General features: G+C 40.2%; 1 protein-coding gene across 3 annotated transcripts in view; it reads right to left on the bottom strand.

Annotated features, from left to right (window-relative positions):
• NALF1 (NALCN channel auxiliary factor 1) overlaps positions 1-19,552 on the bottom strand; it is an 860,129-nt gene that overhangs the window by 203,102 nt on the left and 637,475 nt on the right. For all 3 annotated transcript variants that reach the window (XM_063595860.1, XM_003832072.6, XM_063595861.1), the window contains exon 2: positions 4,006-4,177. In XM_063595860.1, the coding sequence (XP_063451930.1) occupies positions 4,006-4,177 (172 nt within the window). The remainder of the gene's footprint in view (positions 1-4,005; positions 4,178-19,552) is intronic.

The following is a 19,552-nucleotide window of genomic DNA, read 5'->3' on the forward strand; positions in this document are numbered from 1 at the left end:
TCATTTACAGAAATTGTTCATTGATTCCAAGGGGTGATATTCCCTTTTTTGTGAATAATAGGAATCCTAGGTATCAGTATATAGCCAATAAGACAATGAGAGGAAGAACTTGAGATCTCTAAGATTCTGGGTACAGAGAACTCTAAGAAAAGGAATCACCATGCCACTGGTTTGTCACTAAGGAGAAGCACCTTGAAGAAAACTGATGCTCACATGGACAGTATCTGTCATCAGGCCATATGCAGTTACGTGCTTACAGAATACTTTTTGAGGTCAATAAGAAAAGTAAGTGAAGAATCCTCGATATCCTAGAGGGAATTCTCCATGCTTCTGGAAGCTGTGAATTGGATGCAGTTCAAATAGTAGGAAAACCATTATAATTAAATTTGTTGAATTTGAAGGAAACTCCAACTATTCCTTTAATTGTTAGTGAGAAATGATTGCATTTTAACATCTAGAGTGGAAATCAAATGCTTGATGATTTTTTTCAAAAAGAAAAATTGCTGGAGGCAAGAGGAAGGTCACCTTACTTGGTGAATTCTTTTTGATGAAGTTACTGCATTTTACTTGGTTTCATAACCTACTCTCATTTTTTTATTTTATTCTGGGCATACCATCTCCCTTCCCATTTCTTTTTTCCCTTAAACTTTGATATATTTATTAAAATATTTTGTATGAGATTAAATGATGCTATAACTACACTGGTCTTTTTATTATTCTGTTTTCAGAGAAAAAAAACAGAATGTAAATGGCTCACATTTACTTGCAAACTTATTTATAATGTAAACTATTTAAAAATCCGTGTACATTTGTAGGAGACGGACATCCAAAAATGTGCAACTTAAAATCTGGGAAGAAATTATATGCACATATGTCTTACTAGTTTCCTTAGAAGTATGACAAGCCACTCCACAGTTTAGCCAGTGGTCCTCTGGGAGCTGTCCTCTATCCTAACATCATCCAAGATGAAACCCATTCTGGGGCCCATGTCTGGGACTCTTATAAGCAATGGGCAGGCAGCTGTGATGGACAGGAGTAGAAATCTCCTTGCTCAGGTCCAGCAGTGCACTCTTTCATTTTCTTTTTCTTTTGAGACAGGGTCTCGCTATGCTGCCCAGGCTGGAGTGCAGTGGCAGGATCACAGCTCACTGCAATCTCCAGCACCTGAGCTCAAGCAATCCTGTCTCTGCCTTCCAAATAGCTGGGACTACAGGTGCACATAACTGTGTCTGGCTAGTTATTTTATTTTTAATTTTTTGTAGAGACAGGGTCTTGCTATGTTGTCCAGACTGTCCTCAAACTCCTGGCTTCAAGCAATTCTCCTATCTCAGCCTACCAAAATTGTGTGGATTACAGGCATGAGCCACTGCATCTGGCCTCAGCAGTGCACTCTTAAGGGACACCTGTAACCGATGATGGGAAATGATGGCTGCTAGTTATCAACATGAATGAGAATTCTTCAAAGAGGCATAGGTCACACCTTAGAAAAGAAGATCAATATGAAAATTATTATCTTTTTCTGTCGGATTGTTTTACAGAACTTCAGGGTGAAATGACTTCAGAATTTATTCCATATATTTTCGAGCAATTTAAACATAAAATGAACATTAACCCAACTGAAAGTGACATAAGAACCACTGTTCTTAGGTTTCCAAATGTTCAGTGATGAGATTATCCTAGGAGGCCTCTAAGGGAGATGGCACTTTTCTCTGGATCTGATAAATCTCTCTTTTCCTGCCACTTTTCCTTAATGACGTAGCTATGGCTATGAAGAAGCTGTTTTTACCAAACTCAAAAACAATTAAAACTGCAGACTGGATTCTCTGCCCATGTTGTGAAGTGAGAGATTTAATTCTACCCTGGCATTCTGAATGTGTATGGAGGAAGTGGGTGAACATTCAAACATATATTGCAGATTCACAAATACAGATACATGTAGGAAAAAGAAGATAAATGCAAACATCTCGCCCTTCATTTGGGTTTTTTGTCTACTTTGAGAACTTGGTTCAAAAACTATTGTTCTTCTCTAGGACAAAAGCCAATGTGAGTGTAAATGCATAAATACAACCTGTACATAAAAATCGAATAGCTTCTCTGAAGTCCTCATGTCACAGACACCTCATTGTCCCACAAGAAAAAAAAAATGAAGGCCTTGTCTTCATGGTTATTTGTGGAATGTTCTATGCAAAATTCAATATGAATTAATAGCCTGTGTCTGGTGAATTTTGTCTCAAACTCAAAGCAAGAAGATATTGATATCCTCCTTCCCTCCTTCCCTTATTCCTTCTTTCCCTCTTCCCTCCTTCCTCCCCCTCCTCCCCCTCCAGCAGAGAGGAGCTACATAAAAAATGACTTGAGCATCAAGTCAGTAGAATAACACACAGGCCTGGGAAATCATTCTGCATTTCACTTTCTTGTGTGCAACGGCTATGGCTGGTCAATGACATAACTTGCCCTTCTCTCTTATCTGTAATCCTTGCAGCATAACCACATGGGGGAGGGTTTGGCCATTGCACTTTCTAATTTACTAGTGAAGGGGTGGTGAGAGAATGTACAATAGAAACAGGATGAAGGCCAGTGCTCCTGACCTTCAGTCACGTGTTCTTCCCACAAGCTTGGGCAGCATAAGAAATACTAATCCAGGCTGGGCACAGTGGCTCACGCCTGTAATTCCAACACTTTTGGGAGGCCAAGGCGGGTGGATCACTTGAGGTCAGGAGTTGGAGACCAGCCTGGCCAACATGGTGAAACCCTGTCTCTACTAAAAATACAAAAATTAGCCAGGTGTGGTGGTGCACGCCTGTAATCTCAGCTACTCGGGAGGCTGAGACATGAGAATCACTTGAACCCGGGAGGCGGAGCTTAAAGTGAGCCGAGATCACACCACTGCACTCCAGCCTGGGTGACACAGAGCGAGACTCCATCTCAAAAAAAAAAAAGAAAGAAATACTCATCCAGTTCTTAGGGCAAGCTTTGGCAGACTATTTCTTGATAGCTTATCACTTAGAACACTGTGGCTAATGAATACGTATGTAAATAAGCGATGCTGAAATAATTTGATAAATTCTCATGTTGAGCATCTTAATATGCTACTCTGTTTTAGAGGAGTTTGGCAAGTCTAATGTCAGAAGAGCATTTTCATGTGTCTCTACACATATGATGGTGTTTTATCCTTACACTTGAAAACAAAACGTGCTACAGCTTAAGCCACGTAATTCCAGGGACGCCGTATAGCATTATTGTTATAAAAGAGAATGCAGAGCCACCACTCGGATTATCACACCACCCTGGCAAAGTATCTTGTTCTCACCATTTAATTATCTTTTTATTTTAAAAAAATGGCTCTTGCTCTTTATATCTTATTCTGTCTAAATTATGTAATGCTTATAAATATCCAGAAAAGGAGTGCTGATATTGGTGTTTTGCCCAGTCTGACTCATTTGCTGAAAGAAGCAAACATTGTTTAATGGATAGACTTGTTGTGTGGCTCTAATAGACACACACACACACACACGTACAATTTAGGCAGATATTTTTAATGCTCTTAATACTTTTTACAGATAAAGTCACATAAAAATTCTCAGAAAATAAAAGAAAATAGGCAAGAGAACATAAACTTCTGACTAATTTGAAAAGCATTATTTCACCGGCCTTAGCACATCTCCTGTTCTTATGGAATTCAAAGGCAATGCAGGCTGAATCTAACCTATACTAGGTCACATGTAAGTATATCTAATGATTGCTAATATTTTGCCATCAGATTTCTTCTTTCACACAGTGAATAACTGTGGTCTCAGTTACAGATAGACCATGTGGTACAGAAGCTGAATCATTTCCAGACCTGTTGAGGGGAGCTTTCGGTGCTTCTATTAGTGAAAGTGCGGAAAACTACCAGCCGCATCTTCAAGGTTATATCAGTGAAAGGAAACAGCAAAGCAAACAAACATCACACAAGAAAGCAAAACCACCGGAGACTGGTGTACAGACTCCCACCCGGCACTGTACCTGTACAGATGAAACTGGAGAGGCCTCCGTAGATGACTTCATCATTGTCGGGCAATATAAATGGACACCTCGTCTGAACCTCCAAACAGTATTGCTTGCAAGGAATTGTCTTTCTGCAGTTAAACTGTGTGACTTCAAAATACTGGGAACAGAGCCAGGCTTTGTAGACAATCTGAAAAAAAGAGAAGAATGAAAAATATAGAGGCGTGACAACAGTTACAGTGATAGAGGCACTGTGGGAAGCGTGCAAGCGTGCTGTGGTTTCAAGTGGATCCTAAGAGAGCCCTCATTGTGAGAAAGCGTATTTACACAACGACAGCTGCAAGTGATAAAAACACAGCAACGAAAGTCTCCGCAATAAAAGCAAAACAGTATTTGATTGCATCCCTAATAGAATGTAAAAGGTATTTTGACCTTTAATTTTATGTGGCTTATTTGAAGATCAGTGGATTTAAGCAGAAAGTTAATTTTTCAAAATTCAGCGATATCTAAAGTAAAATAAATAATTGACTCTATTGCTCTTCTGTGCTGTAGTTACTTGCTGCAACGTGGCTGATGAGCCAGTTCCCTCCACACGAAGTCCCACGTCTATGCCTCCATCGGACGCTAGATGGCGGGAAGCACTTTACAAAGATGGCCCAGCAGGGGTTGGGAAACTGCTGTTTAGATCTTGGACTTCGAGAGGCACAGAACAGGCAGATATGGACATTTACATTCATGACTCACACCAAATGCATTAAAAATCTCACTGTCTGAAAGCCCGGAAACACCCGACATAGAGCAGACATCATATGCTGTGGTGTGGTTGGGAGTAGGAGGGAAGCCTCATCAGAGCCACAGCTTCAACCTTCTGGATGATGTGCAAGCCACATCAATGTTTGCTACGTATTTCTGTAATTTCATCAAATGTGAAAGGACTGGAACTTCATTCATCTCTTTGTTTTGGTGGCTATTTGGGAAAACAAACATTGAAAAAATTGCCTTTTTCTGACACGAAGGAATAAGCTGATCTTAAATTCAAATACAACAATGGCAGATGTACCCATTTGCAGTACAGGTTACTGAAATTCAGTTATTCTCCAGATCCTTGGCACTAATGGCTTTTACTTATCTATTTCTAGGGTTAATATTATCCAAGTAACATTTTGCCGGTTATATTTTACCTAGAAAAATGGAGGCGCAGCAGTTAAAGGTAGCCTAAGAGATTATAAATACCTAATAATAAGAATAATAATAGCTGGTATTTATCAACTTTATACTCTTTTCTAAGTAAGCTGTAAACTTTTTTTTCCATGTGATTCTCAGCATGCACTTTTGACCATAACTATTACTCACATTTTGAACAGGAATAATATTAAGTAATAATAATATTAGGTAATGGAAATGGAAAATCCAGACTTCAAACCCATGTTCTGTAGGACTCCAAAGACTGTGTTCCTAATAGTTATCCTATATTTAATCTGAAAACTACTTTTAAAGCACTTATGAAATCACAAGGGAGTTTGCAGATGAACCTAAAATCAGCATGGCCTTCCATGCCCCGGGTCAATATCCATTTGGTAGAAGGAGGATTGTATTTTTTTATTCATAACATTAGGTTGATCAAAATGACTATTTATTCTGTGATCAAGGTGACTTGGTAGAGGTAAAATGAGATAAATATCAAAGTGAGATACACTTTTAAATGGCCAAAAGTAATTTTTCTTTGCCAGTCATCAATGGCTCACAATCACCATGTAACTTGTTAGTAAAACATACAAATAATTAGAATTCTTATAGGTCTTTTGAATGAGTCTTCTCGTAACAGTGTACACTGAAAAACTGCACTAGAAGAAAACGTTACAATAGCCGAAGAAACCTCTAAGAATTCTTCTGCCAACTGGGAAACGGAGGTGGGCTGTGGCTGTGTGCCCCAGGGGGACAGCAAGAGGCTGCCTCAGGGGGACAGGTGAAGGTGGAGGTGGTGCCGGCAGCAAGAGGCTGGAAGCACCAGCTTCAGAAGAAAAAGTGAAATGATTTCTTAACCAAACCATGGGGAAGTTGAAAACGTTTGTCAAAATGCCATAGACACTGACGTTTGTGTAATATGACATGATACGTAATATGACATGACATTTATTATGTAAACTAAGCTGTAGTGTAAGAATGAGCCATGTATCCTCTGATTCCTGGGCTTAATGACCTTTCTCAGATACTAGAGGAAGCAGGATAGGCTTACACCTGCAGTTCAAAAAATAACATTCCATTATGAGGACAGCTTGCTTTCCGCACACTTCTGGGATTCTAAAGTCTAGAGTTGCCTGTTTTTCTTTAAGGAGTGCCCTATGTAATTCCAGAAAGTGGCTCATGTTTTCATTGGCCAAACTGGGGTCCCCATTCCCACCGCTCCCCCACACGTTGCCTTTCCACCGTTATTCCAGTTAAAATGGGTTCTGAATAGGGAATCACATCCTGCAGCCATAAAGTCTTAAGAAACAACGTCTCCTCTCTCGCAGACGGTGGGGCGTCCAGTATTGGAGTCTCTTCAGATCTAGCCATCCTCTTTGCAACCACTTTCCTCAGCATTGCCCGATGGGAACAGATCCATTTTTATTCTGGCTCCTTAAATTCTATTTCCGCTATATTTCCTTTGCAGATTTTTTTTTAACTCAAAAAAAAAAAAAAAAAAAGAAAAAGAAACTAGTAAGAGATCACAGCATTTTTTTTTTAAGTATCAGGTAGTAGTAGTTCTGAAGAAAAGTGATCGAGCATCATTTGCAAAGCCGCCGGCAGAATCCCAGACCTTATACACTGGGCTATGACGACCTCTCCGGCCAGGCTCCACGGTGGCATCCGTTATGAGCTACCTCCTGGGCTTTGAGTGTGCAATGAATATTCCTCATTTGAGTATTAAATATTTTCTAAAATTTTAGCTCTAGGGGTAAGATACATCAGAAAACAAATGGGGGAAACCATGTGAGCTGAATCGAAATCCAAAGGATGGAGGAGAAATATTTTATTTCTACTTAAGAGATTAAGGATGAGAAGCAGATGTTACGTAACTAAAGGCTTTATCTTCTCTGTGTAGATGTGTTTACAATAAAAGAGGCAAAGCATACAGCACATTTGCTAAAAATATTTCAGAATAAACTGGTAAAAGTTCGCATGGGAAGTAAACAAAAATTCTTCTAGAATCTTGAAAATGATTACTTGAAAAGTGAAATAGCACGTTAGTAAACACCTGAAAACTGTGTTATGTGAAGAACGGAGAATACCTGAGAATATACTGCGGCTAAGAGCAAACGAGGGGTGAGGTTCTTACAGTTATCTCGTGTCTGAGAAACGGCCAGGTGCCAATGACGATGGCTTTAAACAATAAATTGTGGAATCAGAAAACAAAGACAAGAGAAAAAACAAACAGGTAGCTACCAGCGTGATATAAAGACGAGCTTTCCTGCCAGAAGAGATGCACAGAAATACAATGAGCTATCTTCAAATGTGCCGAGTTCTCTAGAGCTAGAAAAATTCCAACAGACTTTCAATAACTCTTGTCAAAACACGGTGAGGAAGATTCCTATGTTAGGAAGGTGAGAGAAGGCCATGGCTCCAAGACACTTCCCAACGTCTTTCTAGAAGTTTTTGCAGGAAGGGGTTGAAAAGGATGTTTTGTGGTGGCACCGGGCTAGAAGAACAAATTGACTAAATCTTAAAAGTAATAAAGAACTTCAAACAAAAGCACATCATGAAAAATGAGTATATTTGTCTTATTTCATAAGAACTATGGAGTACAAAGAAGTCTAGAAATCTTTTTTATAATGGCTTGGCCTTCTCCTATAGAGAGAAATATTAGGTAAATTGCTTTTCTATGTGTCACTGCAGAGTATAAATAATTATACGAAACGAAAGAATAATTGTGGGAAGGAATAAAAATGTGTGCAAGGTCTCTGGTGACAGAGTAATGGCTCGCCGACATCCACCCACTCTTCCCCTTGATGGCCAGTGCCTCCATCTACCCAAGAAGCAGCTTGATTTGTCAGGAAATTATGCTCTGAAAGGGTATTTCAAATGGCCCACCGCCCCCACGCTCCTCCACTGTGTCCTCTGGAAATGACTTATTGACTGTCACAATCTTTGCTGGACAGCTGCCCACCATACAGTGTTCTCCAGGTGCTGTCTGCAAGAGGAGCAGACTACACTAGAAAAATGGTCCAGATGACAGCATCATTTTTACTTAATACTTGAATCGATTTTTCTCTTTTTCCCCTGAAGCATTTTCTCTCTTGCTATCTTTCCTCATAAAACCCTTGAGACTTGTTTGGGAAATGTTTTACAAATAAGGAAACATATACAGGGAAATTAGGCAGCAAATAAGTGGAATTCAACTCTCTCCACAGCCCAGTCCATAGTTTTTTCAGTGGGAACTCTTGTAACAGGAACTCTTCTGAGAGCACAGAAAGTGAAGGGAGCATTGGATACGTCGGGGTCTCTGGAGTCACTAAGGTGAGACATTCCAGGGTGGAAAGCCTTAGAGACCACCTAGCTGAGCCTCTGTTAACGTCGGAAGTGGGGTCTAGAAAGATGCAGATGACAGCTGAGCAAGGTAGGGCCTGGACGCCAGATGCCCAGGGCCCCTGGGCGGCTGTTGAAATTACACTCCATGTTATTCGGAAGGTATCACTTGAGTATTATTCATTCCGAACATATCCTTTTTCTTTTTTTCTTTTTTGCAAGTCACTTCATTTTGAAACTCACTTGCAGTTTTGCAGAGTGGGCTGTATGAGCCCCCACCCTCTACCTCCAGACCTACGTCCACATCTACCCTGTGTTTGGATTCTCAGCTGAGAATCCCTTGGTCACACAGGCCTGTTTGAAGAGGTGATCAGGGACAGCAAAGGCTGAAGAGACCAAGGAGAACCCAAGAGAGCTCATCTAGCAAACTCATTTTCACACTTTTAATGAAGATTTTTTTTTTTAAGCTTTGGTTATAACGGCACAGCCTCCGGAGACAGACCGAGGGGGAGTACTTTGCTTCCTGATTACGGGGAGTGATGTGAAGCCACGAACTCTAGAAAGAAATGCGTTACATGCAAATCTGGACAATCCTGAAGTAGCCCATGCATTTGTGAATAGAAATACTACACGGGACCAGGATCACCATGGTTAACAATGGTGCCATATAGACGGCTGGCAGGTGTGCCTGTGTGGTGTCCTCATGTCCTCTCTTGGTTCTGGGCATTCCATTTGAAGATAGCTAATCTGTGCAGAACCTTTCAAAAAATGCCCTATGATTAATATTTTTCCAGCAGAAGGTCAGCTTCTCATTACTTTTTAAATATATATTACCCCCATCTCCAAAATCCATCTCTCTATTTTAGAGCAAGGTAGAAGATTGCTAATGTAAATATATGTTAGCCTGCTGAAAAAATATCACGTTGGCTATATATTTTATCACAAAGAAAAATGTCAGATATTAAAAATGGTTGTCAGCTTCAAATCAAGAGGCTAAGCAGCTGCTCTCCCTTTTACCCCACTTATTAGTAAGGACTAACTTTCCTTTCACATTTGTAGCATTTGTTGATACATTTTATTAGATCCATTTCTGCCAGCTCTAACCCCGCTAGCGGCCTGAGTTTTGGGTATGTGTGGGTGAAATAATTGGTTATGTAAGCATTAGTCTGCGACAGCAACCGCCTCAGGCTAATGCACTTTGACGCATAATGCATGTTGCTACAGTTTTAAGTGAGGGTGAAACTCAAAATAAATTTTCACGTTCCTATGTCTGAATGTCTGCTTTCTGCTATGTCTGTGTCAGTGTCTGGTGAAAGCACATTGCACCTAGAAATTGGAAATCGTGATATATTCTGAAAGGGAAACAAGAAAGGCCCCACTGCTTGAGGCTGAGCTGAGTCTGTGAAGTAAGCTTAAGGATGGGCGGTGAGCAGCGCTCTGAGCTTCTTGATCCCTTGTGGGGGGGTCTTATGACATCAGCACCCCTTGCCTTCTAGGGCTTTGTCTTGGCTCCATTTCCTGAAGTAAAACGCAAATGTCTTCCTGTTTTCTGGTGGTGACCCACTTTTTGAATCCTGTCATCACACTTGGTCTATTCCCTTGCATTTCAGGGCCTCCTGAGCTTGTTGGCTCTGTCCCACATTTCCCAGTCCACCCAAACCATTCTCAACACCAAAATGAGGCTCCTGCTGTGCCCATCCACGCCAGCATCCCAGACTCCATTTATACAGGAGAGGGAATCAGTCTGAAAATCACAGGGCCAACGCAAGCCCAGTTGGCCAATCAGGGTATGGCACCACGGAGCTGCCCAGACATATGATTGCACAGAAGGTGAAAAGCAGATCAACTCGGCTGTGCTTTCGCAAATAGAGAATGTGCCCATCCAGAGATAATCTGCACAGGGCTTAGGAAAAAAGGGAAACCTAAGAAGCATTTGTCAATATGTCTCCAGCGTTATGCAAAGGAAAACGTGTCCTAACTATGATACAGAGGCAACTTAGTTTTCTCTTTTTCTCTCTTCCTCATTAATAAACGTCTCATGTAACACTCAATATCTTCCTTGTTTTATCTTTCACTTCATCTCACTATGATTTGGCCTCAGCTCGAACCACTCCACTGAGATTGTTCTTTCCAAGCTCCTTGGCCCCTCTGCTGACGAATCCAGCTGGAAAATCAGTTGTTGTCTTATTTGACCTCTTGCCAGCCCTGATCATGGTTGATTGAACAGCTTCCGGAAATGCCACCGGGACTTGTTTTATCCTGGCGTCCCTCTTAGTCCTCTGCCCCTCCTTCTCCATCTTCATTTGTTTGCTGTTGCTGTTGTTTGTTTGTTTTCCCTGCCATTCCCCAAAATGTTAGTATCCCTCCGGCTTCTGTTCCAAGCTTGTTTCTACACATTCTTTCTGGGCAACCGTCCATCCTCGTGATTCAATTGTAGTCTTTAAAATAGTGAAGCCTAAATCTTCATTACCAATGCTGATCTCTCTCTCTCTTTCTCTGTCTCTCTCTTTCTCTCTCTCTCACTCTGTTTCAATACCTCAAGCACTACAAACTCTAAAGTGGAATTCGGCCTCTTCTTTTCGGAGGGAAGCAGGTGAGAAACCTGGGGGTCATCCGGGTGCCTCTTCCACGCTCCGCAGCTCTTCAATCACCACGCCCTGTGAGCCTGCTTCCTCAATAGCTCTATGTCTGCCCAAATCTCTTGATTTCTACTGACACCAGTGCTGCTCGGGCCATCAGCATCTCTCACTTGGATTTCTGCCTTGGATATACCCCGTGGAGCCTACCCTTGTGCCTTCAGTTGTGAACTCCTGCTTCATGCTGCAGTTAGAGCAATCTATAGAAAATTAATTTGATTATTCCACTACTTCATTTTTAATAATTCAGCACCCCACCCCATCCCACAGCAACACCCAGGAGAATGTTCAAAGCTCCTAACAGATTCACAGCTCTGCGACCTTGCCCTGCTGAGCAGTCGAGACTCATCTCTGCCCACTCCCACCCGGCACTCTGCTCTCTGGCTGCAGGAGTGACAAGCAGGTCACTCGATGTGCAGCGTGCCCTCGGTGGCTCTGCACCAGGGTCTTCCTTCCACCTCCCTCACGAATCCCTCAGCCTATTAATTCCTGTCCATCCTGTGTGACCTCACCTGGAAGCCTTTCCTGCATTCCCTCTAGACCCTGCAATGAGCTCTTCTTCGGCAGTTCAGTAAATGTGATGCTGTCTTCTCATCTGCCTCCTTCCCAGACCCTATGCTCTTGGAACGAAGGCCAAGCTTTGTGCCTTCTTGTATCCCCAGTGCCCTGGATGTATCTGGCAGAAATTTACCGTCAGTGGAATGCCCACTGGAAATTAGTAACATGGCCTTTGGGCTTGCATAATGATGCCCCGCGATTGGTTAGTGTGAGAGCCAGTCCACCTGGCCCTGAGATCCTGCCCAGAGCAGAGACTCAAACCAGGAACCCTGATGAGCCCCCAACATATTAAATCCTAAGAATCCCTTTTCATATGACCAACCCAGTGGCCTTTATTGAAGGCCAAAACCAAAAACAAACAAACAAAACAAACAAACAAACAAAAACTAAAGAAATACATTTTTAAAAGTCCACTTCATGAAGTGAACCTCTCCTTCCAAAAAGACCCCATGGTTCAGGTCCTAAAGCACAATATGGGATTGGGTTGCAAGCTGAGAAAGACTGTCACACAAAGATGGGGAATGGTGTGGTTTATTGTTGTGAGCTCATGGAAGGCCCACAGAGCTTCAGAGGGCAAAGTATATTTTATAGCTGTTATTTAAACGGACACACTCCTTTGGCTGGGATTGTGGCAAAAAGTGTTGAGCAGAGAGGTTATACTAATTCATTCCTTTCCAGAACAGTTCTATTATACATCCTGAAATGAATATTAACGATGATAATAACCAGTGAATTAACTTCACAGTAAATAAGGAAGCGTTTCCTTTGGTGTGAAGGAAGATGTCTTTTAACAAGCTGCCGTCACCGGATTATCATGTTAGTGACGAAGATGGTGGGAGCTCTGCTGTGGGCATCAAAAAAGAAGAAAGTCTCTCCATAAGACTACTTCCGAGTGTTGGCCGTGGATGGATATAACTCAATAGCCTTATCTAGAGTCGGAACGGGCCCGTAGTAAATGAAAGCACCTTTTGTGGACTCTCAGCCAAGCAATGCCTTAGAAATGCAGAGTATTACATGTCCTCTAAACATACCACTTATTTAACCTGGCCTGTATGGACTGTCACAAAAGTGCCCCAGTGATCCTATTAAAATTTATATCTCTAAAAAGGCAGCAAGTGAACACTTCAATATAAATTCAATTTTGGGCTCCACATCTTGAGTGAGTTGAGAATGTTGAAAAGGGTTTAAAAAGTGGGAAATCAGTCTTCTAAAGAAAGGGAAATGGAATTGAGTCTTAAATAAGAAATCTGAAACTAATCTAAGGATATAAAGGGATAATATATTCACCAAGGATAGGAGAAGAGAGAATGTGTTAGGCTTTCCTTATTTTCCAGAACTCATATAAGATTTCATGGAGCACTCGATGATTAATAAATGAATGTTATCTTCCATAATCTACAATCTATTTAGAAAATACCAATAATACCAACGCACTGAGTAGAGCTATAAAAAGTAATCAGTAACTTCACTATAAAATGCAGATGTATTCGTTTCTTCATAAAACCAAAGAGAAAGGAACTTACTGTAACAGCCTCACTTAGTAGAAATGGGCAAAAAAAAAGAGTCTAAAGAAAGTTAATGCATAACTTTGTCATATAATCCAAAGTAAAGGATGGAAAATGTGACATAATAAACTATAGTTAGTTATCTAAGAATCTGATACTTTTACATAGCTGTGCACATTATAGAACTAGAATATATAATGCTTTTGGTATGTATCTAAAAGTTTTACTTCTTGGCCATGTTGTCAGGTCACTTGTGTACCAAGAGTGCATGATTGCCACCCTACTTTACCAATGTCAGAGTCACAAAAATTAGTAATTGAAACAAGAATAATCTGCTTTTGCTCAAAGAAAATCTGCTGTTCCTCAGTGGAGCAGGCTCTTTGCATTCTTTGTTTTTCCCACAGATGCCAGCATTTCTGATTTTGTCATCACATTTCCTCCTCAAGAAACAGCAGCTAACACCACACTATCTTTTTTGTTTTCTGCATTATCTTAATGTTTCCTGCTAGTGAGAAGCTGGGAAAGGTATGAATGCAAACCCCTTTTGTAAATTAAGAGCCAACCGGCACCCTGGGAATGGAGTAGGATTGTGTCATGTGGCTCTTTAAACATGTTGCCTATTTAAACCTGGTCTGCATTACAGTCAGAAAAATGCCAGTGATTCTATTAGAATTTACATATTTAAAAAGTCAGAGTAAACACTTCAGTATTCTAATTGAAATACAGACTTGTAGCCTGTTACCATGAAACAGAGGACTGGCTGCCTAGGTACCATCCAATCTGTCTGTTAATCCCACATTTTTCACTGAAAGCCAACTTTGGAGTCTGACAGTAGATAGGTGCCTTGGGGAGCAGAGGTGTAGGGCAGGTTAAAAATTTCATCATAAGACATTTTCCCTGGCATCAGAAATAGTGCTGTAAAATTCGAGGAGCCAGGGTAAGATGAATCCCGCTGTGAATGCTCCCTCAGTGCACCTCTGTGTGGAGGGAGCAGAAGTCAATGGGGGCTGAGGGTTTCTGGAGAAGAGAAGGGGACGGCATGTGAGGGAGTGAGATGGGCATGTCAGAGAGAGGAGTGGGGTGGAGGTTAGTGTGCTTCTGATATGAGAAAGAGAGGGAGGAAGGGCAGAGCATGGGAGGAAGACAGCAAGGGAAGGAAGGAGATAATGAAATTTATATAATATAAACACCATAGAATACTACTCAGCCATAAAAAAGGAACAAAATTTCTTTTGCAGCAAGTTTTCATTGAAGTAACTCAGGAATGAAAAACCAAATACTGCATATTCTCATTTATAAGTGGGAGCTAACCTATGGGGTATGCAAAGGTACACAGGGTGATACAACAGACAGTGGAGACTCAGAATGGGGGAGTTTGTGAAGGGGGTGAGAGATAGAAAACTACCTGTAGGGTACAATGTACATTACTCAGGTGACCAGTGCACTAAAATCACAGACTTCACCATTATACAACTCATCCATGTGACCAAAAACCACTTGCACCACTAAAGCTATTGAAATTTAAAAAATTCAAGGCCAGGCATGGTGGCTCATGCCTGTAAGCCTAGTAGTTTGGGAGGCCGAGGTGGGTGGATCACCTGAGGTCAGGAGTTCAAGACCAGCCTGGCCAACCTGGCAAAACTCTGTCTCTACTAAAAAATTACAAAAATTAGCTGGGCGTGGCGGTGCATGCCTGTAATTCCAGCTACTCGGGAGGCTGAGGCAGGAGAATCACTTGAACTCAGGAGGCAGAGACTGCAGGGAGCCAAGACTGCACCATTGCACTCCAGCCTGGGTGACAGAGTGAGACTCTGTCTCAAAAAATAAAAAGTAAAAAAATAAAAAAGAACTATTTACTATCAGTTATTTTGCCAGGTGTTTTCAATGCACGGTATCTGTGATGTGAGTGATATTATTCTAATTTATGAATATGAAAACCGAGACTCAGAGAATGTAAGCAACGTGGACAAAGTCCCACAGCAAAATGTAACAGAGCCAGGGTGGGCTTTTAGGTCATTTTACCCTACACCCCGCCACCCCACATCAAACTGTGTTTTATTCTATACCAGTTATGCTGAGGTAAATATTAACTCATGATACTGTAAGTGTAGAGTTCTTTGTGGCTTGCAAGAAATATCTTTTCTGGGGTTAAGCTTTGAGGATTCAAACATGTTCTATGCTGCGCTCCATAGCTCAAAGAAAATGCGGCTTTTTCAAAGAAGCTCAAAGAAGGCACTTCGGCAACTGTTACATGCGTTTTGCTTTAGAGTGAAAGATTTAAAGATGGCAAAGGCTCACAATGTTTGTGATCTTATTAACACAAGTTTGAAACCCTGCAAATTGGTGAGATGAGTAACACTAATCTTAATTAGGAAGGAGCCAGAATTATATCTGGAAAAAACAATCGCCTATCACTAGAAGTAACCGCCGCCTCCAATTAAGAAGCCTATTTTTCTGGTCCCGGTCCTAAGTCCTTCTTTCTCTCTGTGGCTTACTATTCCCCATAGAAACAACTATTTAACTATTAAATTATACAGAAGTGACACTAACTTGTATATGTTTTAATTGTACTTGCTAAACATTTTTAGTAGTTACTCCACCCATTTAAGATTTTTAGCATATTTCCCTTACATAAATATTCATTTATATACACATGAACTGTTATATAATGTGTACATTATACAACACACACAGAGCACAAGTGATTGCAAAGGTTAGGATAAAATTATAACTGCAAGTAGAATTTATTATTTTCTTGTCATACTTTAACAGATTATCTTGTGCACGTCCTGTGTGTGTTCGCCCCACTTAGGAGAAGCCCGACTTAAGTTAAATAGCGATTGTCAACTTCTTTAGCACTGAAATAAATTATGTAAATTGTCAAATTGTGTGGCACAGACATTTAAAACTGAGCACTTGCTTGAATTATGTAAGCAAATTTTAATGAACTTTATATAACTGACTAGGCAAGACCCGAATATTAACATGAGGGCAAGAACCTGGTCTGTCTTTAGGCAGCAGTGAACTCTCCGCAGGAGGGGCCTAGCCTCTGGCATGACTCAGCCATTAGTGCCTGAATGAATGAATGAATGAATGAATGCCTCTAAACACAAGCTCAGGGTGAATCCAAATGGCCTTGGTCTTAGCAACACATTCCTGTTCTATTTAGTGGGATTTGTTTACTTGATCAAGGTTTTGCCATTATTATTATTAGTTTAATCTACAAACTAAACTAATGGCATCCATTTTCTCTGATACATTTTTTTAAGGCAAGCAATAGAAATTGGGCTAATAAGTACAATTTTGTATAAGCTGTAATGATGCTGAATTTTATTAGCAGTGACAGTAGTGAAAGCTACTATTTCTTTGTTCTGGTTGGCATAGCATCAGTTTCTAGAGCCAAAGAAAGATTTAGATATGTAAATGCTCATACTAAATTTATTGGCATCTTGTGAAAGTGTTGTTACATATAAATATTTATAGTTGTTAAATATATATGTATACATACACACACATATATATAAGAAAGTCAGAGCATCTGTTGAATTCAATCAAAACAGTGTTAATAACTCATTTTTTTTTTTGCAGTCATAAATGTTCCACCAACTTTTGTGGACAGCAGAAAAAGGAAACATTTTTCTTCCTAACTTTTGCCATGTTTCTGTATTTCCTCAGTAAATACTGAGATTCAGCAGAATGTATTATTTTGACATTTTAGATAACGTTATTGTCTAAAAGCCGAGAAAACATATGTCTTTGAATGGGAAGATTCAGAACATAAAAATAGATTTCACTCATGAACAATGGTTCCATAATTCAAATGAAGATACACAGTTAAGTTGAAAAGCAAGACTTTAGAATTCCTCCCTAAAACATTTTCAAGGACAGTTTCTCGTTGGGTGCTCCCTGTGTTCCATTGACTTGCTGCTGTCTAACCCCTGTGAAGTTAGTATAATACAGTGCATTTTCTGTTCTCTAAGTGTGTTGTGTGTATCTTAGAGAAAAATGAGCATCCTCCTATTTATAGAGTTAAGAATATAAGTACACACTCTGCAAGTCTTTGAACCCATCCCTGCAAATGTGCTTAGGGCACAAAACTCTAGGAAAGAAGACTTTTCTCTGCTACTTCGGCAGAAACAGAGGGCCTATCTTAGCCCATGTCTTCTTTATCCTGAGCTAAACATACCATCAGAAATATGTTTTTAGTATACAATAATGGATTATGAATAATCATAACATTATTGTTTAATTGATTATTAATTAAATTATTGATTACCAGTTGATTATTGATTAATGAATAATATTATTATTCATTATTATTGAAAACTATAATCAATGGAATTAACAATCCTTAATAATAAAATTGATGGTAACATTGGAAGGTGCAGCTTTGGAGCAGACAGTTGATCATTATATATTTGGAATTAAATGGCAGTACCCAGTTTTATGCTCAGAGTAAAGCCTGGCAAAAAATGTAGAATAATACTGAAATATGCAAAAATCAAATTAATAAAGCACATATATCATGATGCAAAACATGTAATAAAATCTGGTCATTTAATTTTAATAATTTTCTGTCTTGAGAATGCATGTTTACATTCATCAATAAGATATGTCATTGTATATACAAATGATACCTCCATTTTTGAATTATGTATATAATATAAATATAATACAAATTATATATAATACAAATATAATACAAATTACATATATCTATATTTTCAGCCCCAAAGTGGCAATTGGTAAAAAAGGTAAAAAATTGGTTAACTGGTTAAAAAAGCTAATAAATTTTATGTCCGTAGCAATGTCTTAAAATTTAAAACTAACCATTTACTTTCCTAGCATGTGTTTTGCCATGCTGACTGCCATGGATCCTGAAATAAGCACCTTAACAAATTATTTTCATTCAATTGCAAATATATCAAGGCTCAAAGATAATTTTAAATCAATAACAATGATAAAGATTTATGGCTTAGTACTGATTGTGATACAAATTGCACTTTTTAATACACAAATCTCACACTGAACTTTGGTTTAAAAATTAGAAAAGAAATTAGTTATTAGATTATTCTTAGGTAAATGAGAGTCTCCACAGCTAATAATTTGATATTTTTAGTGATTCCTCACGGAAAAACAACAATAACAACAGAAAGAACAAATGGAAATAAAACAAAGCAAGCACATCAATTTCATACCTAAATGGGAATATTCAGGTAACATTTATTTTTATTTTATTTTATTTTGTTTTGTTTTGTTTTATTTTGTTTTTTGAGACGGAGTCTCGCTCTTGTCACCCAGGCTGGAGTGCAGTGGCACAATCTCGGCTCACTGCAACCTCTGCCTCCCGGGCTCAAGTGATTCTCCTGCCTCAGCCTCCCAAGTAGCTGGGATTACAGGCACGCACCACCACATCTGGCTAATTTTTGTATTTTAAGTAGAGACGGGGTTTCACCAGGTTGGCCAGGCTGGTCTTGGACTCCTGACCTCAGGTGATCCACCCGCCTCGGCCTCCCAAAGTACTGGGATTACAGGCGTGAGCTACTTACTGTGCCTGGCCTTATTTTTTATTTTTTGTTTTTGTTATTGTTTTTATTCTCACTGTAGCCTCAGCCTCCCTGGCTCAAGATCTTCCTGCCTCAGCCTCCTGAGTAACTGGGACAACAGGTGCATGCCACCACACCTAGCTAATTTTTAAATTTTTAATAGAGATAGGATCTCACTGTGTTGCCCAGGGTGGTCTTGAATTCCTGGCCTCAGGTAATCCTCCTGCATCAGCCTCCCAAAGTACTGGCATTACAGGCGTGAACCACAGAACCTGGCCTCAGGTGACATTTACACTTAAATTTCAACCAACGAAATGGTGGGGGATGGGGATGGGGATGGGGTGGGACCCAGACAATCACCAGTGTGTATGGAATAGATCTTTAAATGCTCACTCTGAAAGCTCAAATAACAAAGTAAACTTAGCAATCAACCTGCTCTTTCCATAGAGATACTGAACACACAAACCAAAGGACCATCACATCCCCTGAATTCTGATTGCCATACTCTCGCCATATGCACACACACGCATGCACACACACACGCATGCACACACCCACGCACACACACATGCATGCGCACACACACACGCACGCGCGCACACACGCATGCACACACACGCATGCGCACACACACGCATGCACACACAGACGCATGCGCACACACACACTTTCCATGCATTAGGTCAGATGTCGTTAGCTTATCAAGGAATGAAACACCTTCTGCTTGTTTCCCTTACATTGGAACTGGACCTGAGCTATTCCTTACACATTAAAACAAACAAACAAAAACTTTCTACTTGCCACACACATGGAC

Source organism: Pan paniscus, chromosome 14, assembly GCF_029289425.2.
Source record: "Pan paniscus chromosome 14, NHGRI_mPanPan1-v2.0_pri, whole genome shotgun sequence".
In the NCBI taxonomy this organism is placed as follows: domain Eukaryota; kingdom Metazoa; phylum Chordata; class Mammalia; order Primates; family Hominidae; genus Pan; species Pan paniscus.